We start from the raw sequence: 26,945 nt of genomic DNA, 5'->3' as shown, positions 1-26,945 counted from the left end.
CACCTGAAGTACCTTCTAAAAATCCAACAGGTGGAAAGTAACAGAAAAGGAGCAGATCAGGACTTGGGAATTGAGGCAGACACGTACTCCCCCACTGCACCCCTCAATCTTCCCTAGGCTGATAGGGAGCTTGATGGTTGAAAATAAGCAGAAAGGGCCTTTTTTAAATGTTTTAAAACTGAGGCTGAAAGGAACGTGGGTCATTCTCACAGAGACTGCCATGGAGAGTATGATGAGAATCTCCCTCCTCTTGGACTGCAGATCTGCATTCTATCTACTCAGTTATTCGGGGGCACTGTCCCAATTTTAGTAGCTTTAGGGGGGAAGGAGCAAATACCACCAGGAAGGCTGAGGTGGTGTCTCGGGCTGACTGGCCTCTGGCCAAGGTCATGAGAGAGGGCACTAGACCATCAAGGCGGCAGGACTGAGTTCCCTGCTGGGAGACCCATTCTCAATGGCACCACCTGCAGAATGTCATTGTTAGGACTCCAGAGCAGTCAGTGTCCCCTGCCCTTACGAGGACCTGTGATGAGTTGCTTTCCTGCCATTTTCCCCCAGAGGACAGTGGACCAGCTTCTTGAGGGGCAGGATTCCTTTTTCACTCACTGGTGTATGTCCATTAGAGTGATGTATTAGTTAACTTCTGCTGCATAAAAACTCCCACACCTTATGGCTTAAAAACCACAAACATTTATTATTTTCTCACAATTCTCTGGATTATCTGGTCAATTCATATGGTCTGGGTCTGCTTCACTGGGGCTGGATATAGTCTAAGAACAGCTTCACTCATGTGTCCAGAAGTTGGCAGGCCGACGGACTTGTGGGGCAGGGCTCAACTGCAATAACTGGCTTCTGCTTCACGTGGTCTCCCATCTTACAGTAGGCTTGTCCAGGCTTCGTCACCTGGTGGTCTCGGCCACAGCACAGCAAGCGATGAAAGCCCTGCTGCACCAGCCATCGCCAAACCTCTGCTTGCGTCACGTTGACTAACATCCCCTTGGCCAAAGCACATCCAAGGCTAAGACCAGATTCAGAGGGCAGATGTCCCACCTTGAGGGGAGGAGCTGAAAAATCACATTGTCGAGAGGAATTTGTGGCCAGTTTTGTAATCTACTACAAGAGCCCAGAACTATGCTTGGCCCACAGTAGGTAATCAAGATGGTGAAAAACTTAAGAGGAAAATAATGCCCAACAATGTCACTGTCCACCCCTTCCCCCTGCCATTGGCACATCTATTTCCATGCCTCCAATCTATTGTTGGGATCTTTGAACTGGGCCAAAACTTTATCCAGTGGTTCAGAATGTGTATTGCCCTTGACAAATATGATGGCTCTTCTGTCTCCAGTTGTGGCTCACAATGGCCCTCTTGGCCCTATCTACCCTGATGCCAGAGCTGTCCGAATCTTGTTGGAACCCTTTGTCTATCAAATCCAGGTCAGCCTTAGCAGGCCACACCTCCTTCTGCCAGTTGCTGCTACTTGGGTGCCCCTGGTGGTGACTTCTTGCATAGCTCCACTCAAGGTGGAAGGTGTGAAATTCACTGTGAGTTGCCAAAAAGTTGGATGGAATTGAGAGTCTGCCATAGGAGAGCTCTCAACGTAGCAGAAACATCTCTAGCTAGAGATGGGGAAAAAAAAGGAATAAACAAAAAAAATTTTTTAATGACCATCTAGACCTTGTAGTTGGTCAGTCCTTGCAAAACAAAGATAATGCATGTATAAAAGAGTTCCATGTCATTAAAAATCAGGTGCTGGTGGGTGAGGAGCTGTGCCATTCTCACTAAATGAAAGTGGTAGAGTTGGAAAAGGTGGCAGGGTGTCCAGGCTGCATCAGCTCATCCAGGGCCTGGTAGGTCCCCACCACAAAGCCCACGAAGCCCAGGATGCTGATCAGGGCGTCCTTGGCGATGGCGAGGGGGCTCATGCCCTCCGAGTAGTAGGTGGTGATGTCCAGGAGGGGCGGGATGATGAGGGCCAGGGCGCTGCTGCTCACGGAGCCCATCAGGGCGAGGACCAGGTCCAGGCGGGGGATGAGGATGGCCAGGATGCCTACGGGAGATGGTATGGGATGGACAGATCATCCAGTCTTAGCCAGGCTTTTAAAGTTTGTTTTTAAAATCACTTCGTTAAAACATCAGCCAGTTGTTTCTCACACAGTCAGTCACATAAAGAAAAAGTTGAAAGTCCTGTAATGCCCCCTATTGCATTCACTAGAGGTTACACATTACAAATTTGCTGCATTTCCTTCCAATTGTTTTTCAAATACATGGATTCATATCACTGGGAGGAAAAAGCTACCTACCCACTTAGGTTCCATGATGGGGTCCTGCAAATTTAACTGACAATAGACAGATCAGCAGGAGAAGAGACAAAGCTTATTCTGGGCTAGGGCGCCTTCAGGTGAATTAGCTCCTGGAAGAGCCAGAGTAGGGGGTTCACACCCCCATTTCATATGGTGCAAGGGAGAGGGCAGAGCTTCTCCGCAAGAAAAGTGGAAGGTATGATGGTTTCAAATAAAGTTTTTTTTAAGTGATTTCTCAGTGTGTCATGATAGTCTCCTTTCTGGCTGAAAACCTCCCAGAGAGGGAATGAATGTCTGCTTTTCAGGAGGGCCCTGCTTAATTCGGCAAAGGCAGTTTAGATAAAATTCATTCTTCTTTTCCCCCCCATGGCTGCTGTTTGTTCAAATGGTTTTAGCTTAAAATAATGCCTATGCCACTAAGGTGCATTGTGAATCCCTGCGTATTCAGTGGTTCAGCTACACTAAACAGCAGTGTGGGGAACCGTTCTGACGATTTAGGATGTATCGGCATGTAAAGCAGATGGACACTGAAAGCACAGCCCGCCTTCCCAGAGCTAACATTTTAATCACTGATGTGACGATGTAAGCAGGTCTGGAGGCAGGATTCTGGCTTCTCGTGTGGCTGTGGGCAAGCCCCTGCCCCTTTCTCATCCTATTTCCTCATCTACCAAAGAGGGACCAGTGATATCTATGCTTTTAGGTATTATGGACCATATTTCAAGCAATATTAAAGTTTTAAACAAGTTAATCCATGTAAATCACTCAGAAAAGTTATTTACTGTTATGTACTGATTGGGGCAATGTGTGCTGAAGTCCTAGTTTTAGGCTTCAGAAACTCTTAGCTTCCTGTTTGGGACAAAGGCCTTCATCCGTCTGGCGTCTCTAAGGTTCTAAATGGTAGTGGCGCTGCCTCCTGGGGTAAATTGAGAAGAGATTACTTCAAAGGGAGAAAATCAGTGTTCATGAACTATATGGCCTGGTCTAGTGCAGCAAGAAGCAAGAGGGAGACTCTTAGAATCACAATTAAAAGGAGGTTTAGGGATGGCTGGGCCCTGTCACACTCAATCCAGGAATCTGTCGTTCCCTCTGTCCCTGCTAAGGTGCTTGCAGAAATGTGGCACCTGGGTTCCCGGGACCTGAAATGGGGAGGGCTGCGAGGGGGTGAGCGGGGCCAGCTGAGGCCAACCAGTGAGCAGGGCGCATCCGGGGGGCAAGTCCAGCTGACCTGCCAACAGGGAGCGTGACCCTAGAGTTGCCAAATCATTGTCCCCCGCCCCACAAAACATTAGAAATACGGATTTGTATGTGAATCTCCCACACTTTTAATGTTGACCCAGATATATACATTTGTACGTTGTGAGGGTCACGCAACACCCCTCTGCTGCCAGATGAGACTCACTGGCTCATTTTCAACCTCCAGGAGGTGAAGGGTGCTGGCTCTGGGCTTCGATGACCTGGGTTCATATCCCACCTCTGGCACATCTTGGCCAAATGGTCATCATTCCCTGCTCCAGCGTTCTCATTTGTAAAGTAGGGTTTATCATAGTCCTACCTCATAAGAGTTCCTGCAGGACCAAATAAAAGTCTATGAAGTATGGACTACAAAAAGTGTAGCAGGGTGGCTGGCACACAGTGGGTGTTTAATAAATATCAGTCCTGATAAGATTGTTGTTTGATAAAAAGCATCCCTTCCTTAGGCTGTATAGCCGTAGATCTGTGTAGGTAGTTGTGAGAATTAGGTGGTCCCTGAGATTAAATGAATTATCAGTGCTGGTTAGTATGACTCCTCTATCACTGGCTGATTTCTGAGAGCCCTCAAAGAGCAACATTTCTCTCTGCCTTCTACTCACAGGTCAAGGAGACCATGGTGAAGCGGACGGACAGGTCCAGGAGCAGTGCCCAGCGTTTGGACACCCGGGAGACGGCCCAGGGGATGATGATTTCTGCAGGGACATAGAACTGCAGGGCGTAGCTGCACAGGATGCCAGTGATGTAGAGGAGCTTGACCGACTGGTACAGCCTGCAGGACAAAACAGCGGTGCTTTCTCTGACCACTGGCCTCTGACATCCAGCCTCCTCTCACGTTAACCCCTGCCCTTAGGACAGTCCATCTGAAATTGATGGGGGAGGGGACTTCTAAGAGCCAAGAAGGAGTCCCAGCAGAGCATGCAGTGAGAATAGACTGAGCATCATGGATTCGAAAGGCAACAGGTGAGAGGGTGTCTTGAGCATAGGTATGGATAACACCTCACAGACCACTGTCACTTGTTGCTCCGTTTTAGATTGTAGCATAGAGGGGCTCCGGCTGGGTACCTTGCCCAGGGAGAGACAAGTGATAAGTAGTGAAGACCAAAAACCCTGGGTCTAAAAGACTCTGGTCCCTGTGATCTCTGTCCTTAAGAATTCTCTGGATCCCCCAAAGCTCTTGGCACATGACAAATGCTTCTAGTAGGTTCTCAGAATAGCAAGACCCCAAATCCTTGGGGGAGAGGCAGTCTACAGATAGGGCTGTGTGAGGGCTGGGGTGGTAAAAAGAGGGCAGGGCTCCTTGCAGGCTTCAGACTAGAGGCAGAGAGAGTGTGATGGGGGCGTTGAGTTTTATCAAAGCCTTTTTTGACCTATGTAGATATGACATTTTCTTTAATTCACGAACGTGATAGACTCATCTCCTGCATTTAATAAACCTGTGCATTTATATGTATATCTGAGCCTGTGTTTAGGTCATTCCTTAAGAGCTGACTTCCACGCTTCTGTGTTTTTTGCTCTCACTAGTTTCGATGCCTGGAATACATACCACTTACTCCATTTTCATCTGTCCAAACCCCACAGATTTTTTGAAATTCCAATCTTTTGAGTAGGTACTACATGCCAGGTGCTTTTAGACATTCCTAACTCAATCCTCATGCCAATTCTGCTTTATAGATGAGGAAGTAGAGGGTGGGAGAGGTGAAGTAAATCATCCATGACCTCAAACTAGGAGGCAGTACAACTGGAACCTGGACCCAGAAGCACCAGAGTTGTCCTTGTCTGGGCAGAGTTGTCTTGTTAGACAACAACATTCTCTGTTGCCTTATTCCAGTGTAGTTTCTTTCCTTGAAAGTCCCCAAGGCCTTCCCTTGCTGCTGAGGCTCAGTGGGCTAGGCATCGTTCTGTAAACCGAAAGGTTGCAGGTTCGATTCCCAGTCAGGGCACATGGCTGGGTTGCAGGCTCTGTGCACTGCCCCACTGGGGCTCTTGCAGAAGGCAGGAGGCAGGAGGCAGGAGGCAGGAGGCAGGAGGCAGGAGGCAGGAGGCAGGAGGCAGGAGGCAGGAGGCAATCATTTGATGTTTCTCTCTCATGTCAATGTTTCCTTCCCTCTCTCTCACCTCTATTCCTCTCTCTTTAGAATAAAATAAAAATAGAAATACAGAAAGTTCCCGAGGCCTCTTTGTTTTTCTGGAGGGCCTCTTTTTCTATTCTGTGTTATAATTATTTATATATACTATCTATCTCTCCCACATTCTCAGTGGATTATGAGTCAGGCAAGACAGTGAAGCTCAAGTTCACAGTCTACTCACATCACCACACTCCATATCCCCATGTGTTTAGACTGGCGTGTCTATATAATTGGCATGCAATAAATGCTTGATGAATGACATTTATCGACTTGGGAAAGGTACCCCTTTTAAGGCAAATTAAGCCTCCAAGTGACCCTTAAAAAGGCCCACATCTTGTAATTAATGATATGCCTCGGTGGGGGGAAAATGCTCACAGCCGAATGGGTTCACGTGTCTGTCTAAGTGCGGCCCTGTCCAAGCCTGGCTCAGCCAACTGCTGCATGAACTGAGTGCATTGAAACAGAACATTTCACAGCGGCCTTCCCAAACGGGTTCTGCTTTACTGCTTTTCACCCCAGCTAGTCTGACGTGGGCATGTGCACCACTGGCTGTGGCAAGCAGCCTTGGCAACACAGCCTTTGCAAACAGAATTGGAAGTGTTGCCGCCCACCAACTCCTCTCTCTGCCTCTCGCGCTGCTCAGACCCTTCCCTCCTCTCCCTAGGTCTCATTTCTTCCCTTTCTTCCCAAATTGCATCCTCCTTCATACTGTGCCAACAAGGCCTGGCCCAACATGAAAGGCTGTGGTTGGAGAGGGAGCTCCCTGAACAGGGTCCCGCAGCAGCTCTGCTTCCCTCTGGTGGGCCCTCTGGACCCCAGTGTGCCATCCGTGGAAGGGAGGAGCAAGTGACCTAAACGTTTCCACCCGGCCCCAAGTCCCCACCACCCGAGGGCCCGTAAAGTTACCAGCAGTTGGGCAGGTTCAGGGTTATGCTGGCCTTGATGTCGTTTTGAAACCTCAAGTAGCCCAGAACACTGATGACAATGTACAGAGCAGTGATGATGGACATTCCCGAGGTCAGGATAGCTGGGAAGTGGCGGGTATCCTTCATCTTGTTTTCCAGGGGCAGAACCTGTGGAAATGTCACAGTGTGAGAAGACGGGAGAAGAAAGAGGGACGTGAACATGAGGAAAGGCGCACCACTCCTGGGTGTGTGCCAAAAGAATTGAAGCAGGACCTGGGAAAGATGTTTGTGCCCCCGTGTCCACAGCCCCACGATTCACAATAGCCAAAGGTAGAAGGCACCCAAGTGTCTGGTGATGGATGGATGGATAAACAAAATGTGGTATATAAGCACAATGGAACATTATTCAGCCATAAAAATAACATTCAGCCATGTATGCAGACAATTCTGATACATGCCATAACATGTATGAACCTTGAGGATATTATCCTAAATAAGTCAGACACAAAAGGACAGATACTGTATGATTCCATTTATATGAGGTATAAATTTAATACAATTTTTTTAAAATAAAAGAAATGCTAATGAAGGGTCGTCATGCTGGCAGAAAATATACAAGAGGGAAACTTGTGAATTCAAGAATAAAGAGCAGCAAAAATCATAATTATCTGGGTAGATAAGAGACTATTTTTCCTCTCATGAGTTTTATAAGTAAGGAATTTTTACGATTGATGGTAGTTTTTAAAAAATATATATATTTTATTTTTGGACAGAGGGAAAGGGAAGGAGAAAGGGGGAGAAACATCAGTGTGTGGTTGCCTCCCAGGCACCCACCTACTGGGCCCACAACCCAGGCATGTGCCCCATCTGAGAATCGAACCGGTGACCTCCTGGTATGCAGGCCCATGCTCACCCCACTGAGCCACACCAGCCAGGGCTGATGGTGCTTTCATGTACTTAGATATAATACCGATGGGCAGTACAACATAGAGGGAGGAAAGTAAAAGGACCTATATGACAATAAGATTTTTACAGTTTACCAGAAATGACAAAATATTAATTCTAAGTTAACATTTTATGTGCAAAGTTATATATGTATATTAGAATCCCCAGAGCAACCACTGTGGGTATAACGGAAAGAGATATACTAGGCAAAAATCCAATAGGCAAACAAAAGTGGAATACTAAAAAGTATTAGAGACTTCCACCAAGATGGAGGTGTAGGTGGAAACACCTTGTGTCCGCGCATGACCAAATCTAAAAACAACAAAGTTTTAACAACAATAAATGCAACCAAACCACACAGAAAATCGACAATACGGAGTCCGAAAACAACCGGTAAGAGGGGCAAAGCCAGCAGCGGAGCGGGTTGGCCGAAAAGTAGCATAGATGGTAGGTAGAAGATAGATGGGGGAGGGCAAGAATAGTATGGGAAATAGAGAATCTAAAGAACTTGAGACACGTGGTCATAAACTAAAGGGGGGGATGGTGGGGGATGGGGTGTGCAGGGTGGAGGGGAATGGAGGGGAAATAAAACAACTGTAATGGCATAATTAATAAAATATATTAAAAAAAAAGAAAGATCCCCGACCGGGGTGGTGCATAGGTAGCCGAAGGCGCAGATCCCAGGTGTGAGCTAGCTATGGGCGGACGCAGGGAAGAGGCATAGCTGGCTGTCTGCCGTCTGTCGAGCATTTATGTGCAGATAAACCAGTGAAGAGGCGAGCACTGAAACTGCACGGTGCGGGGCGGTGGGCTCGCACATTTCCGCTCAGATAAACAGGTGGGGACGAGCGGTGGGATGGACTGGGCCAGTGGAGAGGACTGCCATTGCTCCCTCTCTGACCCCGCCCCCACATATAGCGTCACAAACCAGTGACCTGGGTGGCCCCGCCTTGGTAAACAACTAAGGCTCTGTTCCTCCTATGTAACAGGCACAAACAGATAAAAACATGGCTCAAGAACAACTCAGAGCTCCAGAGCCAACAAATCTAAGCAATGAAGAAATAGCCAAACTTTCAGATGCACAGTTCAAAACACTGGTGATCAGGATGCTCACAGAACTGGTTGATTTTAGTCACAAATTAGAGGAACATATGAAGGCTAAACTAATTGAAATGAATGGTAATGCACAGGAAACCAATAGTAATGGAAAGGAAACTGGGACTCAAATCAAGGGAGTAGACCAGAAGGAAGGAAAAAATGCCCAACCAGGAAAGAATGAAGAAACAAGAATTCAAAAAATTGAAGAGAGGCTTAGGAACCTCCAGGACATCTTTAAACATTCCAACATTCGAATTATAGGGGTACCAGAAGGGGAAGAGGAACAGTCATGAGTGGAAACCTTATTTGAACAAATAATAAAAGAGAACTTCCCTGTTCTGGCAAAGGAAATAGACTTCCAGGAAATCCAGGAAGCTCAGAGAGTCCCAAAGAAGTTGGACCCAAGAAGGAACACACCAAGGCACATCATAATTACATTAGCCAAGATTAAAATGAAGGAGAGAATCCTAGAAGCAGCAAGAGATAAGGGGACTGTCACCTACAAAGGAGTTCCCATCAGACTGTCAGCAGATTTCTCAAAAGACACCTTACAGGCAAGAAGGGGCTGGAAAGAAGCATTCCAGATCATGAAATCCAAAGACCTACACCCCAGATTGCTCTATCCAGCAAAGTTTTCATTTAGAATGGAAGGACAGATAAAGTGCTTCTCAGATAAGACCAAATTCAAGGAGTTCATCATCACCAAGCCCTTATTATATGAAATGTTAAAGGGACTTACCTAAGAAAAAGAAGATAAAAAAGATGAACAGTGAAAGGACAGCAAACTCACAGTTATCAACAACCACACCTAAAACAAAAGCAAATTAAGCTAGATCAGGAGCAGAACCATAGAAATGAAGATCACATGGAGGGTTAGCAACAGGGGAGTGGGAGAAGAAGAAGGGGGGAGAAGGTACAGAAAATAAGTAGCATAGACAGTAGATAGAAAATAGATAGGGAGGAGGGTAAGAATAGTAGGGGAAATACAGAATCTAAAGAACTTGAGACATGTGTTCATGAACTAAAGGGGGGGAATGGTGGAGGAGGGGCGTGCAGGGTGGAGGGGAACAAAGGGGGGAAATAGAACAAATGTAATGGCATAATCAATAAAAAAAGAGAAAAAAGAAAACATTTTATTGAAGAATTTTAAAAAAAGTATTAAATAATCCAAAAGAAGACAAGAAAAAAAAAAAGAAAAACAGAAGAAAAGCAAGAGGAAGGGTAAAAAGAAAACAAATAAAACAGACCTACTAACCATAATAATTATGTGAACCACAAATAGTCTAACCACATCCATTTAAAAGAAAAAGATGGTCAAATTGGCTTAAAAACCAAGGCTCAATTATATTCTGTCTGTGACCTAGTGAGCCTCCTCCTAGAGAAACAAAAACTTACGTTCACACAAAAACCTGCACACAAATGCTTGCAGTAGCATCATTCATAATCGTCAAAACTTGGAAACAACCTTTATGTGTTTCTGCAGGTGACCAGGTAAACAAATCGCAGTACTGCTGTACAGTGCATGCTCAGGAGATGGAAAGCAATGAGCGACTGATGCAGGCAACAATACAGAGGACGTTAGATGCAGCTAGGTGGAAGAAGCCAGTCTCAAAAGGGTACATATTGTAGGATCCCCTGTGTGTTCCGGGACAGAGAAGACAGTAGCCACAGTGAACGGAAGGTGGTTGCCAGGGTTAGTGGCGGTGGTGGGTTGGCTACAAAGAGGGCAGCCTGAGGGAATTTTTTTGTGGTGAAGGAATTATTCTGGGTCTTGATCATTGTGCATCAATGACTCCACATTTCTCAAAACTTACGGAAATGTACGGTGCCCCTTCACAGCTCCCAAAATGAACTGTGTATGTAAAACTACATGTAAATGAGAAGTAAACTTAAAAAGTTATATACACAGCACTCTCCTTCCTCAAGGAGGGGGAGTAGAGACTATATCATAATCCATTGTAAGTATACAGCATTTTCCAGTTTAAAACTTCTTTATGTTTCATCTAGTCCTGCCATTTAAATTATACACCTCCCTTTGTCTTGATTCTAACAGATTAGAAAACGCATGTTGATATGAAGATGAAGGTTTAATGGATGTACTGGAACAGAATTAGAACTCTGTCCCGACTGCTGCTCTCTTGTAACCGATTTTTCTCCTGCTGACGACAGCTGACCCTAGTGAGGCCAGAGGTTCTGGTCTCTTGGTCTCTCGTGTGTTCAGAAACCCAGAGCTCCCAGGTCCTGCTCAGAAGGCCACCCGCAGTGCCAGGGACCTTCTACCCCGAGTCACACCTTACCAAGCCAATGCTTTCAAATGAAAAAATAGCTGTTCCAAAGAAGAGAGAGTAGGTCTCCCAACTTGTTGTCAGCGGCAGCTGGCTGGGGTCTGGAATGTCCTGTAGAAAAGAGACATGGGTAATACATTAACCCTCAAAGCATGTTTGGGCTCCTTAAAGAGAGTATTCTGAAAGTAGAACTGATTTTTTAAAAAAGTAAATGTCAAGAAATTTAGAAAACTTCAAAAGGAAGTAGGTAATAACAAGTTGATTTTAACACTGCTCCAGAACAAACAGCTGGGGGGCTGGGGGAAATCAAGGCATTGTCAAGGTACTAAAGAAGCAGTATCTCACACAGGGAGCCTGGCTCACCCGATTCCAACAAAAGAAAGGCTTGCCCGCCAGAGGTTAGTGCCAACCTCAAGTGCCCAGGAACACTTTGAATGTATGGTGGTCGTGGGGGTTGGAAATTGCCGACTGGAGTTACAGTGAGATTCCGGGGAGCCCAAAGGAATTGGTTAAATATGAAAGTCTCCTCTTTTTCAACAAGCTATAAGTTGAAGAGGGAGAGAAAAAGTATATGAAAGAAATGTGCTCTTTACCCTGTGACCCAGAACGTGAAAATTATCACAGAGCCATTCCCCTAATTGGGCAACCTCTGGAATTGTCCTAATCTGAATCAGGAAAGTTATTTCACTATAAAATTCAATTTTGTGGCATTTATCAATGTTGCCTTGAGGAATATAAGACTTACCTATAGTTATCCTAAAATATTTGACTATTTTGTTATTATTACTAAATTCCATGGACAATGTAACTTTTTTTTCCTTGTGACTCCTGAAAGAGAAAAATACCTGAAGGGTATTAGGTATAACAAGGGGCTTCTGGGGTTTAAATTTCTGTGTAGCCTTCTCCATTCTACAAAATAAAAATTACAAAGGATAGAAAAGTAGGAAATTGAGAGAAAATGAATCTCTGTAACTCAACTTCAAAGACCTCATAATTTATGTCATGATAGATTGGCTTTTGGTATTTCAAGGCTATACCTCTGTGAGAAAGTATGAGTTTTTTTCTCCTGAGTGCCCTAAGGGTGATTTTGAGTGCCTGGAATTGTAGCTAGAGTATGTAAGACTGTACAGATGAAATCCGATAATAAGAGGCTGTGTTTCATCTGCCTTTTGCTCCTATCCAACTATTACAAGAATGATCTATAGGTCACCAATTAAGATGTTTTCCTTGCAAAGAACTTTTTTAAAGCCAGAATTTGATATCAAACCATTATAGGGGAAGCAACATGAAAGAAGAGACATCCAGAAGAATGAGATTTCACAGAGACATCTTTACGGAAAGAATGTCATGGTGAGATGCGTACTAGGCTGAAGAATGAGGTAGACATTCCCTACCCTCAGTGCTGGCGCCAGGTATGAGTCTATTATTGATAAAAGCCTCCGCCCCCTGCAGGAGCCGAGTGTGTGGTATGCACTAACCTGGGCAATGTACTGGCTTATGATGATCAAGCTGACCAGCATGCTGACATTGGCCAACATGGAGAGGATGGACATGACCCTGAGGTTCTGAATGAGGACCAGCAGCATCAGGAAGGGCAGGAAGGCGAGCATGTAGAGTCGAGAGTCCATGGTGGGCGTTGGAATCACTGTCTCATTGTTGTGGCAGCTGATGGTGGTGCCATTAATGGCTTCCACCACCTGGGGAAAGGATGAGAAAAACAAGTGGAAGAATCAGTAAGTCTTCTGGCCACATGATTAGCTCAGTCCTGGTGCACAATCAAACTCCCTCCCCCAAAGGGCTACAACATCTCACTTGAATTAGGGTGAATTTAGGACTTCTTATTATAAATCTTCTGCACCATACCTCCTCAAAAGAGGCAGCACAATTACATTTATTAATTTTTTTTCTTTTATTGATTCTGGAGAGAGGAGAAAGGAGGAAGAAAGAGAGGGAGAGAAATACCAATCGGTTGCCTCTTGCACACACTCCAACCAGTGACCTTGAGGTGTGCAGGACAGCAACCAACCAACTGAGCCTTGCCAGTCAGGGCTAGTAGAAATAATTAAAAAAATAAATAACTGGATTTATAGCAGCTATTTGGTAGCTTTGGGCAACCCAGCATCCATTCCTCCTGGTTTTGATTTATTATTGGTGAATTCTCTCACCCAGATACAACCTTGGAGGACTGAAAGTCACAATCGGGTGGCAGAACTAGAGGACTGGCCTTTGGCTCAACTAGGGCATTCACAATCTCTCCTGCAACCTGAATCTAAACAACTAGCAAAATGATACACAGACAGAATAAGAGAGCATACAACTTAATTTTGACAAGGGATCCCTGAGGCGACGTCACTTCTGTCTACATCCCCAAACTGCCCTGGTTCCTGTTGTTTTCTGAGATGCCCCCCTCCAGCTTTTTTTTTTTTTTTTAGCTTTCTCTGTTATTTGGAAGTTAGTCAATATTCTTCTACTGAACTTATTTTCTACTCAAGTTCCCCAGAATCTCTTTCTTTTGCTTAAACAAACAAACAAACAAACAAACAAAAAGACCTTCACCATTTAACTGTCTTAAATAAACCAATACTTGCATTTTGAGTGACAGAACTCTTTCTTGAGAGGATTGGACCATTCACTGCAGGAGACTTAGCATCCCTGAACCCCACCCAATAAAATCTATCACCATCCCCCACTGTTGTGACAAACAAGAAATACTGTCCTACACACAATATAAACACAATACCCACACAATACCCACTGGCAAAGTCAGAGCAGGGGAGGGATGGTACCACCCTCAGTAATAATCGGCATAACTTAATGGAAACAGTGTAAGTGTGCAAGCAATCCACTGCACAACAATTAAGTTAGGCAAGAAGAAAATGTAAAGCAAGGGTCTTCTAGCTTAGTACCCACGAGTAGCCACAGTAATGCTGTGGAATGTATATGCATCTATACATTTCCTATACAATATCACAATGACATGTATGATATGAATCCCTTTTAATTTATCAGACTATAATCATAGCATCCTCTTATTTTGAAATATCCTTTTCATTTAACAACATATCACGAATAGTTAAATAAATCATTGTCTTTTTTTTTTTTTGGAACCTTAGCCAGGCATTTAAAGCCCTTCATAAATGGTCTCCATTCAACCTCAAAGGCTCTTCTGCCACCGACTGTATGTCCCCTCTGGAGCACACCCCCTGTATTCTGGCCGCAGGTGTTCACCCCTCCTTTTCCCCCCTTGGCTGCCATCACGGCTCTTCGGGGCTCTGCTCAGGTGCACGTACCAAGGGAGCCTTCCCTTGCTCACACATTTCTACCCCTTAGTTTACAATGAAGCACCCCAACCTCAGGGTGTTGGTAGTGGTGTCCTGACTTGGCACCACATTTTCATATTGATATCTAACTTTTTATGTTTTAGAACGCATTCCACTGAGTCTGCAAACTCCTCAAGACAATGCTTGCCTTGTCTCTGGACAGATGATAAATAAAGTTCTGCTGATATCAGATTGATTTCTAAGCAGCAATCTGGCAATGTGTTTTAAAAGCCTTCAAAACAACCAAACTCTTTGACCCAATAATTTTACTTTAAGAAATATATACTAAGGAAAGAAAGGAGTAGACTAAGGCTTGGATGGATTATAGTAGAAGAATAAAGAAGAGCAAAGAAAATATCCAACAATAGAAAACTAAGTCATGGTCAATCTGTGCAATGAAATATTAGTAAACTATTAAAGTTACATTGAAACCTATAAGGAAATTACAAAATGCTAACCAGTTAATACCATGTTAAAACAATAACCACAAGTGGTTGCACTAAGACTAATCTTGCTTTGTTTTGAGAAGCAATATAGCACAATGTTAAAGAACTTGAGCTCTGATGTCTAAAAGTCTACATTTTGAACTGTGACTCTGTGGCCTTATATATATTATAGAGTTTATAGCAATGGTTTTCTCATCAGTAGCTACTCTGATAAGGTCATGGAGAGAATTAAATGGGGGAAAGCATATAAAATGCTCAGTACTGTGCCTGACACATAGTAGAAACTAGTTCTGAATGCTTACTATTTTTTCCTGCTTTCTAATTTTTGTTTTACATTTCTCAATTTCTGGTATTAGCATGAATAGAAAAAGACCCCAAAGGAACAGTTTTCTTTTTTAAGTTGACTGGTTGACTAAGGGTGGCCTCTGTTATTCCTCATATTAATTTGTTCCAATTGCTGCATGTTAACTTCTGGGTTAGATGGAAAGAACTTCCTGGAGCCAACAGCTGTGAAACCATGAAGATTAAACAACTAAAGGGAGATGTAGATGGCCCAAAGGAGGTTGGGTATTAGCCAAAAAGACCCTTATCAGTTTCAGAAGAGTTTAGGAATTAAACTCCAAAGCAAGATTGCAAAATCCAAGATTCCTTCCAGTCCAATTTTAGAGGCCAACCCTGAGGACAAGTCCAAGACACGGCAAAGGGTAGTGTGGAAAGTGTCACCACTTAAAGAAATCTGTGGATAAGTGAATGAGAACATCTGTTTTCTTGATAGTATCTAGTTTAACTTTCTGTTTTATGTTGATGAGGACACCAGGACCCCCTAAAGAAGAAGCCATTAGTTGACCAGCTAGAGGACACTCCTTTTCCAAGTCCCTTTCCCTCCCACCTTCTCTAGAAGACTCTACCTGCTTTAAGTTATCAGCCAGAAACACAATGTACACACAGCAGAAGCCCATCTGGGTGAATATGAGGAAGAAAGTCACCATATGCCTGGAAGAGAGGAGAGAGACAAAAAAAAAAAAAAAGAACACTGGTTATAAAAGAAGAGTTGGCTGGTCACGTCCACTCTGTCCCCAGGGGTTGGTGACCCTTGACCAGCACCCTTGTTCATGCCACCCCAGTCAACAATGGGGCAGTAATAAGAAGTGAGGTAACAATAGTTCTTTTATGAATATGTTTCTCAAACACCCTCACATTCTCAGCTCAGCAAGTGGTAAAATTCCTCACGATCAGGAACCTTTCCCCAACCCAGCTCTGACTCATTTCTTGTAACTAAAACTAATCGATGTAGGGCAGTAGCCACAATGCTTTTATTAGCTATTATTAACATTAAAAATTTTTTTCTACCTGGGCATTGAAGACACACAGACAAAGAACACATTTTCCCTTCCTCTAGTGGTTTATAGACTAGTGGGAAAGATGGACCAAAAACAATATGGCAGTAAAGGCCATGGTAAAAAGGGCATTTTTACCCAAATTATACAGCAGATAGCCTTCTTAGAAAAACCAATACCTAAGTGACAGTCTCTGGGGAAAGGGAGGAAAGAGAGAGATAAAAGAAGAAAGAGACGGAGGAGGAAATGGAGAGAAAGAAGTGAAGAAATAGCATTTCAGCAGAGGGATCAGGCAGATTTCACCTGCTGCCATCTGGAGAAGACACAGAGGGCGCAAGACTAAGGATGGGAAGACTGAGTAGGAGACCCTAGGATAATGGAGGCAAAAGGTGGCAGCAGCCCGCACAAAGACACGATCATCAGGATGAGAGAATTAAAGCATTTTAAGAGATATTAGGAAGCTAGGACTTATAAAACTCAGGATAAAGAGAAAGGCAATGATCTATGGTGATTGGCAGGTTTTTAGCTTGGACAATAAAACAAACTGGGACACTCAGAAGGAAGAGCAGGTTTTGGGGGGAAAGGGAAAAAATTACACATTCAGTTTCTGAATTGTTTAGCTTGAGGTTCCTATAGGAGACATTCAGGAGACAACTACATATCAAGGTCTGGAACTGCTGATTTGTCAGTAATGGATAAAGCCTGAAAAAGGCAGATCAGCAAAGAAGAGTGTGCAGCATGAGAAGAAGAGAAGGCAGCATTCCAACCCCGAGAGAACACTAATATTTAAGGACAGAAACAAAGAAGGTTGCAACAAATGCAAAGGAATGACCAGAGAAGTGGGCAGGAAACTAGGGTGAAAAAGAGTTTAACAGATGTCAAAAGGAGAGAATGTTTGAAGAAGAGAATAGTCCATTGGACCCCATGCTGCTTAGAGGTTCTCTAGGGCAAAGAAGGTGCAACAAAGAGGTCTTTCAGGAACCTTAGTTGTAAGAACTGTAGACACATAAGAAAAAAAAAGAGCCAGGTGACTCGTGGAAGAGATGTGAATGGGATGTTCAGAAGTGAAGTCAGAGCCTTTCTGGAAGCTAGACTGTGGGCTCTGGTCTTGACAGTGCCCATTTCGCTCATCGTTTCAGACCCACTGCCCAAAGCACTTCCCGGCATGTTGTAGACATTCAGTAGATATCTGTTGAATAACCAGACGTTGAATGTGAGGTAGGGTGATGGCTAGAGAATGGTGCACGGTCCAGGAAACTTTATGAATTTATTTTATTATTTTTAAGATGGAGATACATGAATACATTTAAGTGTGGAGAGGAAGAGTCTGTAGTTCAAAAAAGAAGTTCAAGTTGTAGGAGAGGAGATGATTAGTGGAGTAAAGTTCCTAAAAAGAGCAAGAGCTAGAAAAGCTACTTCATATGCCCAACCATGAGTAGAAGGACTTGAGGGGTCACAACAGGTAAAAACCTCCTCTTGGGTACACGCCTGGGAAAATTCCGGTTGTCATCCTATAGCCTTCCTAGTCTGCTCATTGGCTGAATTTGTTAATTCAGTACATGAATGGGCTTTGAGCCAAGGAGGTGCCAGACCTGTGATGCTGAGTAGACTACATTACATGGGCAGGGTACACTTCAGGGCAGGGTATCACAGTTCAAGGGACACCCTGACAATCTACCACAGGTGGCAAACACAAGGCCCAGGGGCCGAATCCAGCCCCCCAATTTGTTTCTACCTGGCAGCAGTGCGGAGCTCCTTGCCCCTAGTGAAGAAGCAGTTACACTTATACAGTCCTGAAATTACATTCGGCCCTTTAAAGGCAATTGCAAGGCTGATGTGGCCCCTGGTGGAAATGAATCTGACACCCCTGATAGACAGTGCTCAGAAAAGAGGAGGCATATGGGGTGGGGTGACATCAAGGACAAAGGAGTGGATTGAGTCCCAAGTACCTGAGGACAGAGGGGGTCGACTTGTTCTGTGTCCTCCCTGACAGCTAAATGGTAGGCGCTGCAGGAGGAGGACATCAGCCCACCAAAGGCCACTCATGTACTAGTTCTTTTCTGTTTTTTCTTCTCACTATAAACTCACTCCCTAAGAGACCTCCTCTGCCCCTGGCTTCATGGCTGGTGACTTCAGTTCTGCATCTCCTGCATGAAGGTAGTTTCACACTTACACATACAACTGCCCACATGATAACCCCTCCTGCCTATCTCCCAGGCACCTCAAAGACAGCTTGTCCAAAACAGAAGTCATCAGAAATCTAAGCCAACCTTGACCTTTTCATTTCCCCACAACCACAGGACCCAAATCATGGCCAAATTCACTTATCTCTCTCCCCACTGTTAGCAACTTGGCCCCAGCCACCCCTGCCAGCTGCCTGGACATTGTCAATAGCATGCTCATGGGTCTGACTACTCTATTCTTGCTCCTTTGCAATCTATTCTCCTTACAGAAGTTAGCCGTTTAAACAATGCAAATGTGATTACTTCCCTGATTAAACCTTTAATTACTTCCCTTTCTTAAAACCAAAGGTTGCTTTTAAGAAAAGAACAAAACCTTTAAGAGGGTCTAAAGAGTGCAGCCCCATCCGCCCCTGCATCCTTTTGCTTAATCTCCCTGACTCTCTAACCTCAAGCTACCTGGTCTTTCTGGACCTTGAAACTGCCATGCACTCCTTTCTGCTTCAGGACCGTCAAACCTTGCTCTTCCTGCCTCCAGTCTCCTGCCCACTCTCCCCTAGGTCTTTCTCACCCTCAAGGACTCCTGCCTTCCGAGGAAGCCCCCCCCAAGCCCACCCACATCTCCTTATCTGCTTGGTAGCAGCTACTTCCTTCCTTCCTTGTCCTTACCCAGTAGTTATTAAGTAACTGGGTCTTAAACACTGTTGGTCTTTCGCACTGGACTATGAATTCTGTGAGGGCGAAGCCTTGCTTGCCGTGTTCCTCACAGTGTTTCCAGGGCCTGGGACGTAGTAGCAACCGGGTAAGTGCTTTTTATTTATTTTTTTAAAGATTTTATTTATTTATTTTTAGAGAGAGGGAAAGGGAAGGAGACAGAGAGCGAAAGAAACATCGATTGATTGGTTGCCTTTTGCATGCTCCAAACTGAGGACCTGGCCTGCAGCCCAGGCATGTGCCCTGATGGGCAACTGAAATGGTGACCCTTCGGTTTGTGGGACAATGCCCAGTCCACTGAGGCACACCAGTCAGGGCGGGATAAATGTGGTTAAGTAAAAAAGTGAGTATCATAAAAGCTGCAACATGAAGAAATTAACACCCTATTTTGTAGAATTACAAGGAGGGGCTGGACCAGGAGTGCTCCTTTCTGTGTGCAAAGTCCAACATTCTGTGCTAAATGAGCCAGCTTTCCAGGGAAGAAGACGTGCCTGGTGGCTGCATTTCCTCCTCCTGTATCTTATCCCACTTCTGGCAAAGCAAGAACAAGTTACCTTCCCCAGTGCGCATGGTTCTGGAGCCAGGTGCTGGGGCTGGCCTCTAGTCCATGCATCACTGTATCCCCATAGTCCATAAAGGGCTTGTTAAGCCTGCAGGAGAAAGTGCACACACAGTTACTAAGAAGCAAATGTAAGGTCACATCCTGAAAAGTCAGGAGACACATAACAAGGCAGGACCCAGCTGGGGTAGAAAGGATGCTGGGGCTGTGACCGAAGTTCTGGTTCAGACTTTGACACCCGGCAGCACTTCCCTGCTGATTGTTTTCCTTACTTGTCAAGTGGGTTAGTTACTGTACAGTAGACACTTTGCATGGGTACTGTAGTTTTCATACCCGTGATCCCATCAGATCCTCTTGACAGTTCTTGGAGGCAGGTTTTGGTGTGGACTGTTTAGGTGCAGTTTGCAGGTGAGCCAGGCAGTTACGCACCAGGGCCTGACTGATGGCACCTGCTGGGTCATGTGACAGAGCCTCCCCTTGTGTCCCTGCCCCAAACGCTTTTCTCTTTTTCTTGGCCTTGTTGGAGGAAATTAAGAAATCAACTCTTGTTATGTGTGGGATGTTTCTGGGATGTCCCTGAGAACCGAGCACCAAAGGATCCGACACCAGGACGCTGCATTCCTTACCTGTGGCAGAAGCGCTGGGCACACCTGACCAGGATGTGCATGCAGTGGCAGGCGACGAAGCCCATTGCCAGCAAACTCAGCGGGCCTGTCTGGGGAGGGGCGGCAAGGGAGGGGCAGAGAAAGGAGAATGAGTTTGTGAAGAACACTGCGGGGAGGCAGTTGGTCGTGCAGATTTCAGGACTCAAAGAACTTTCTAGCAAACTGGTTTGCAAGCCCTTTTTAGCAGCGACAGCTATTCTTTCAAATACAATGTCAAGGAGTACTCCAAAAGAGTACATAAAGCCTTGACAATGAGGTGCTGTGGTGGGAGTAAGGGACCAGAATTCTGACCTTTAGTGGCCTCTGAGTGTCCCCGAGAGGTAGTGCTCTGTGGAACACAACTGCAAAGTCATGGTCCGACTCTTGCATTCTGCAAAGGAGGAAACTGAGCTTCGGAGTAGACAAATGACTTGCAGTGGACACTCAAAGTGTGTGGCAGAGTTGGAACTCAAACTCAGACTAAGTGTCTAGACTCCGAGTCTAGACCGGAAGGACTGCTCTCTGGGAGCCGCTACAAACCCAACCTGTGGGCTACATGTGGCCCAGGATGGCTATGAACGTGGCCCAACCCAAAATCATAAATTTACTTAAAACCTTTTTTTTGCTCATCAGTTACCGTTAGTGTTTGTGTATTTAATGTGTGGCCCAAGATAACACTTCTTTCAGTGTGGCCCAGAGACACCAAAAGGTTGGACGGCCTTTGAGCCTCTCCTGCCCGCCCCCCCCCCCCACGGCCCATGGCACTGGCCCCACCCTCCTTACCAGGAGGCCCGCGTTCTTCAGAGCCAGGGGCAGTCCCAGGATGCCTGTGCCCATGTTGCATTTTACCAGGTGAATCAAGGCCTGGAAGGCTCTAAGGGGAGGAAAAACACATGAGGGCTGGGTGTGTGGAGGGAAGGAGAGCCAACTGACATTCCCTTCCAGCATGTCTGCCAACACCAGAGTTCGGGTGGATGGGTGGGCTCCTGGCCACCCCCATGGTCTCACCTGGCGCCTCTGAGTCTCCTGCAGGGTTCGTCCAGAACTATCCTGGTTTTAGCACCTGATACTCAATATATCATTATAATACTTACTATGTAACAAACACTGTGTTAAATTCTTTACTTGTATTATCTCATTTAATCGTCTTGTCACAGCAAGGAAGTAAATGAGGAAACCAAGGATCAAGGTTTTTTAAAATGACTTGTCCAAGGATATACTGGGGAGCCAGGATTTGAACTCAGGACTGCTTTGGAGTTCTTCACCCCACTTCTACTGGACTGCTTCCTGGAAATGGGCCCAGACAGAGAAGTAAAGGACACCCCATTTCATAACCGAGGACACTGAGACTCAGACAGTGGGAAGCGAACAGCCCAAGGTCATTAACTGGTAGCAGAGACAGGATTGAATGCAGAGAAGAAATGGAGAGACAGCAGGGAAGTCATTGTGAATCCTGAATAAATAGGTCAGATGACTCGGGTCCCCAGCTGCAGTCTGTTGGGACAGGGTCACTTGAGGACTGAGCTCCAGAATGATTCCCTCCCCCCCCCCACACACACAGGCCAGGACTGAGGCAGGGCATGACTCCTCCCACCCCAACACACGCAAAACCACTCCGACCCTTTCTTTAAGACCGACAGCTGACCAGAGGAGAAGGTCTACACCTCTAGAGATAAGATTCTAGGGAGGTGCGCTCTCTGTTGATGAATTACAAAACAGCCTATTTGATACCTCTCTGCACCTGGACTAGGTTAAACCAAGGTGAGTAATGAATTTACACCTTCAATTTTGAGAGGAGGCTCCTTATAAGGAGCAGCAGAAGCATCGTGGAAGGAGCCCGGCCTCTGAGCTAGGATGCATCAGGGATTAAAACCCAAGGCTCCTACCTAAGTAGCCGTGCCATTCTGGCTGTATCCACACTGCTGAGTCTCTGTAAATGGGTGGAGGAATGCTATTTTGAAATAACTGCTCCGAACACTTTGTGGAACCCTACCTTCTTAGCTTCCTGAGGATCTCCCTGTTAATTCAAGGGTTAAGGGGAAGGAGGAGACTGAGCCTCTGCATGCCCTTCCCTCTCCTGTGGGTGTTAATACTGCTGACCCAGCGGGCCCAGTGCCCTGTGGCCCTCCAGTGATGTGCTTGTTTTGCAAGTAGGAAAAAGTCAGTGGGTCACTTTGGAAATTTCTAACTAAAGAACTTAGGAAATCAAAATTTAACTTTGGGCCACTCAGTTGGCTCGGAAACACAGTGGGGTGAGTTGTGCAGAGCACTGGGCGGGGAGGCGGGAAGCCGGGGATCCGGCCCCAACTCTTTTGGTGACCTTGGACTAGCATGCTATTCCCAGCAGCTAGCACTTCTGGAACATGGCACTTGGTGGCTCTATGTGCAATTCACCTGTGCAGCCATCCCAGGAGGAGCACATTGTCATCTCACAGAGGTGACACTGGGCACAGAGAAATTCTGTCACTCAGCTGGTAAGCAGCTAAGTGGGAACTGGAACTCAAGTCGTCTGACCCCATAGGTACCATGCTTACCAGACCTGTTTTACTACTTCCCTCCGGGCCAGAGGGGCCTTCTAGCTCTTACTTGCTTTGTTTCTTTGATTTTTAAGTAGCCAAAATTGCCACCAAACTATGTATCAGTTCAAGAAGCAAGAGCCAATTGGCTCCCTCAAGGCCTCTGGTTGAGAAATACCCCAACTCGGCAGTGGCTGGCCCAAGGCTGAGAGAGCTCACCCTCAGATGTCATGCATTCTTAGCAACCTTCGGAACTGGCCCCGGGGCAACAGAACCCTCAGACCCTTTCTTTAAGACAGATATGAAGGTTGCCTTGTCCTCCCCTCAATAGCCCTGAGGGAGGCTGTGGAAAGAGGCTTTGCTTGCCCCTCATGGTAACTTCTCTCTCCTTCTTCAACCCCTACCCTGCCTCCCATCCCTTTGGCTTGAACTTCCAAGGCTGCCTCTTCAAATTCACACTGCTACTGTTTTATCTCTGTTTTTGCATCTGGGAAAACTGAGGCTCGGAGAAGAGAAGAAGCAGAGTCACAACTTGAACACAGTTGTTCTTTGTCACACACCAGTGGTGTGAAAACTTCCTCCTTAAAGCAGCAGAGCTCCCCAGCGCCCCACCCGTTTTTCCTCAGGGAACCTGCTCCTCTGTTCCGGTGGCGGAGGCCGAGGGAGCCTTGCAGCTGGCTTCCCCGCCTAAACTTTCAGTAGATCCTTCCTTGTCATGGTTTGAAAGCCTCATGAGTGATCCTCTCCTACCCTCCCCCCACTCCCAAAACACACCTCAGGGAGAAACTGGACTCTTCCACACACTGTGGTTTTGATGTCACCGTGGCAAGTCTCACGGAAGGAGAGGCCAACGGCACTGCAGGAAGGAGGCAGGTCGTATCTTCTCCAAGAAGCTGGGGATTCTGCCAGCCCCCTCAATGTTGTCAAAATGGGCCAGGAGCAAAACTGACTTTAGGGCCAGCAGTGGATTCCAGCCCCATCCTGCCCGTGACCCCAGTGAAAGGCGTGGGATGAGTGGGCCTCTGTCTCCACCTGCACGTGGTGGAAGCTAGTTCACTATATGCTAAGGGTTTTCTGACACTTCCACTCCTGTTCCTTTAAGCTCTCAGCCTGACGCAGCCTAGAACTGCCCCTTTTGCAACCTTGGTATCCCCATCTGCGCAAAGGGTTGGGGTCAGACACCCACCTACCTACCCAGCCTGACCCCAGGGCTTTTGCCAGTGCAAGCTTCCAGGCTGCATGGGCCGAGGTGGGGACGGCAGAAAGGAGCACTCACGTTATACCCTTTGTCTTCTCCAAGCCCGGCAACTCGGAAGCGCTTCCCTCCAAGAAACTGGAGTCCTTGTCCTGCAGCTTCTCGGCGCTTTGCAGAGGTGACCTGAGGTCCAGTTTGAGCTCGACAGCTTCCTGGGGACCCCCAGCACTCTGTGTTTTGGGCATGACCGCTCCAGAAACTGAGACCTCTGGGTGATGAGGAGGACTGCGTTAGAAAGAGGCAAGCAGGGAGGTGTCTGGTCAGGTGCAAACCCCAACTCAGTGGCCTGTCCCTTATTAGCAAGCTCTGGCCAAACTGGAGTGAGGCTCCACCCACCTCCCCCAGGGGGTGCTTCTCCTGGCCTAAGACTCTGTGGAAGAGGAGCTGATTGGGAGGAGACAGAGAAGAGGGGAGGGATTTGGGAAGGGAGTCCTTATCCACCCCTTACCTAGCAATAGTAATGGCAATGGTGACTATGATACTGGTCATTTCGATAACTAGTATTTACTCAGTGACTCTTTTAAGTGCTTTACCCATATTTTCTCACTTAATCCCATAAATTACATAATGAGGAAAGCTGGCTCCCAACTAAAGGAGCATGCCTACGTTCTCATACCTAGAGAATGAAAGAGTAGGGACCAGAGCCCAGCTCCTCATGCTTTTTAACCAGTCTCTTGTTCCCAGTATTCCGAGAGAATGCCCACGCACACCCGCCTCCGCAGGCACCCCGGGGCAAGGGCTGCGGGCCTGCCAGAAGGCGTCCTTCTGGGTCCTCCCCTTTCCTGGAAGGTTTTTGGAAAGAAAGAACAATCGCTCACTCACTTCTTACTGTGTCTTAGCTTCTGTGAGGCTCCAGGGAGGGAGTAGTGGAAATTCTCTTGGAAAAATGAGGACGTTGCAAGGCAGAGATTTTTCTATCCCCCAGTCAAGTTTCATGGGTGGGACGCTGGGCCAGGAGAGGGTGTGTTTTGCCTAAGATCAGCACTGGTCATTCTCCGTAGAGCTCTGCCGACAGAGAGGACCCTGGGGGTTTCTCTGGTGTTCCACCCTGTCATCACCTCTGCTTGGGTCCCAGAGAGATGAACGGGCCGACATTCCCTCCTCCCTCCAAATTACAGCATTTTACTCAGGGCACACCACGCCCTGTGCCACTGTCTTACATGCCAAGAGCTTGGCTGAAATATCTCACAGCTAACTGGTAGCATCTGAGACAGATTCGTCCTGTCCCCTCCCTTATGTGGCACCCTTTCCTAGGTCCTGTATGCAATTTCAAATTTGTAATTTTGTATTTTCTTCCTTAAAGAGTCCCTTTTTACCCCTCACCACTGTCCCAATGCCCTCCCCAGTGGCATAAGCTTCAGGCTCCACAGAACCTGGCTGCTTCTCTGGGCAGCAGTGTTATTTTGCTTTTACAGATGAGGAAACTGAGGCTCAGAGGGGTAATGAATAGTTTGTTCAAGGTCACAGCTAATCCTTGGTAGACCCTGACCTCCCTTAGCCAGATCTTTCTATCTCTGAAGCCCGCAGCCTAGACACTACCCTAACCTCTTGGTTTGAATCATGGCCCTGCCTTTCAAGTTTCTTGCCCTGAACCCACTGAAACCCACACTGAGGTTTGAGAAACATCTGCTATTCACTTGTCTGGCACCAGGATATGGCAGTATTCCTGGTGTGGGGGGGGGGCAGCATCCTGTGGCCTGCTCCTGTGCAGCACTGAAATTCCATATCTCCATTCTAAGCTCAGAGCTTATCCCACAGAAAGATCTTGTCCCTGTTCAGGCAAGAAGATGAGTAAATTAGATTGTCAAGGAGCTTGAGATGTTTATATATGTGGCTAGTTCTTGCTTTCCTTTCCAGGTCGTGAGAAGAACTCTGAGCCAATCCTCAAACCTTTGGGGAAGAGCTGCTGGGGTATCAGAATTTGACTGGGTCCCTTTCCAGTGTCAGCTAAAAGGAAACGCACAGGGTGCTGCCTGCACAGCTCCACCTGGATGCGCCACCAACAGGAGCTGGGCCTCCAACACAAGCCCTTCTAAACACAGGCCCCGGCACCTGCAGCCCTGCGTTCCACTGCGGCTCCGCCATGCTGTTGAGGCCCTGGGGAAGCTACTGCTCTGCTTGCCCACCTTGGGAAATGGACGCTGGACCCTAGAGGACTTCTGAAAGACTGAGGTGAGGACCCAGGAAGTGTGCTTTTCATCCCCCTGGGCCTCCTGGGAGTTGAGGCATAGGCAATACGCACGAGGACAGTGCACCCACTTGACATCCTCACAGAGGGGGGACCGAATGGGATTTAAGTAATTATGACAGTCCTTTAAACAGAAGGCCTTGCTTCTTTCATTCTTTTATGGCAGTTTGGAAAGTTGGTGTGTATCAGAATCAGCTAGGGGGGAACAGAGCAGAGAGACCCCAACTTACTGAAGTAGAGAGAATATGGGCCTTTGTATTCTTGCCAAGTTCTCCAGGGGTTTCTGATATGGGCCAGAGTTGGAGCTCCGCTGCTCTGTGAGGCAGGGTAAACTGCCCCTCTTTAATAGATTAGAGAATCAAGGCAGAGAGAGCTGGGAAATGCTTTGCCTGAGGTTGTATAATCTGGTGGAAATGAACACAAATACTTTTGGGGACTGGAAGTTGGAGGCTCCACAAGCAAAGAAACCTCTTCCCACATGAAAATTCACCTCTCATCCTTGTTCCCCCAGGTAGCTCTTTATAGCCTGGGGCTGATTACTGTGACCTTCCCCCTGCTGAGATAATAACGTCCCAGGTATTGAGTCTGTTCTACGTGCCTTGCTCTAGACTAATCCTGACATTTCAGAGATAGCATCGGATTCCACAGGGTAGGGATTCGGTCCTACAAGGCCTCCCCTCCCACTTCAGCGGCCAACAGAAAAGCCCAGGCTCTTACCTGTGCTTCTGACCAACTGGCTATAGATTGAAGGTTCCAACAGCCCCTCCAACTCAGAACGCCCATCACAAGTCCAGGTCGTTACCTGTCCTTCTGACCAATTGACTGTAAATCAGAGGTTCACATAACCACCTCCTTGGGTTTGATTAATTTGCTAG

The 26,945-nt window shown here is 46.5% G+C and overlaps 1 protein-coding gene across 1 annotated transcript; it reads right to left on the bottom strand.

The window, feature by feature from the left end:
* Nucleotides 1-679: 679 nt before the first annotated feature.
* On the bottom strand, nucleotides 680-24,185 carry SLC36A2 (solute carrier family 36 member 2). The gene is made up of 10 exons (XM_037156914.2): nucleotides 23,904-24,185; nucleotides 20,895-20,985; nucleotides 20,094-20,182; nucleotides 19,463-19,558; nucleotides 15,586-15,670; nucleotides 12,390-12,608; nucleotides 10,924-11,022; nucleotides 6,585-6,751; nucleotides 4,152-4,321; nucleotides 680-2,048 (listed from the first exon to the last, which is right to left on the bottom strand). Exons 1-10 carry the CDS (start codon nucleotides 24,065-24,067, stop codon nucleotides 1,780-1,782), a joined length of 1,449 nt encoding a protein of 482 aa, XP_037012809.2. The 5' UTR covers nucleotides 24,068-24,185; the 3' UTR covers nucleotides 680-1,779.
* Nucleotides 24,186-26,945: the final 2,760 nt, after the last annotated feature.

Source organism: Artibeus jamaicensis, unplaced genomic scaffold (genome assembly GCF_021234435.1).
Source record: "Artibeus jamaicensis isolate MK-2021 breed Jamaican fruit bat unplaced genomic scaffold, CSHL_Jam_final contig_432, whole genome shotgun sequence".
NCBI lineage: Eukaryota > Metazoa > Chordata > Mammalia > Chiroptera > Phyllostomidae > Artibeus > Artibeus jamaicensis.
Note: the sequence above shows the minus strand (reverse complement) of the source record. Positions and strands in the feature narration are given on the sequence as shown.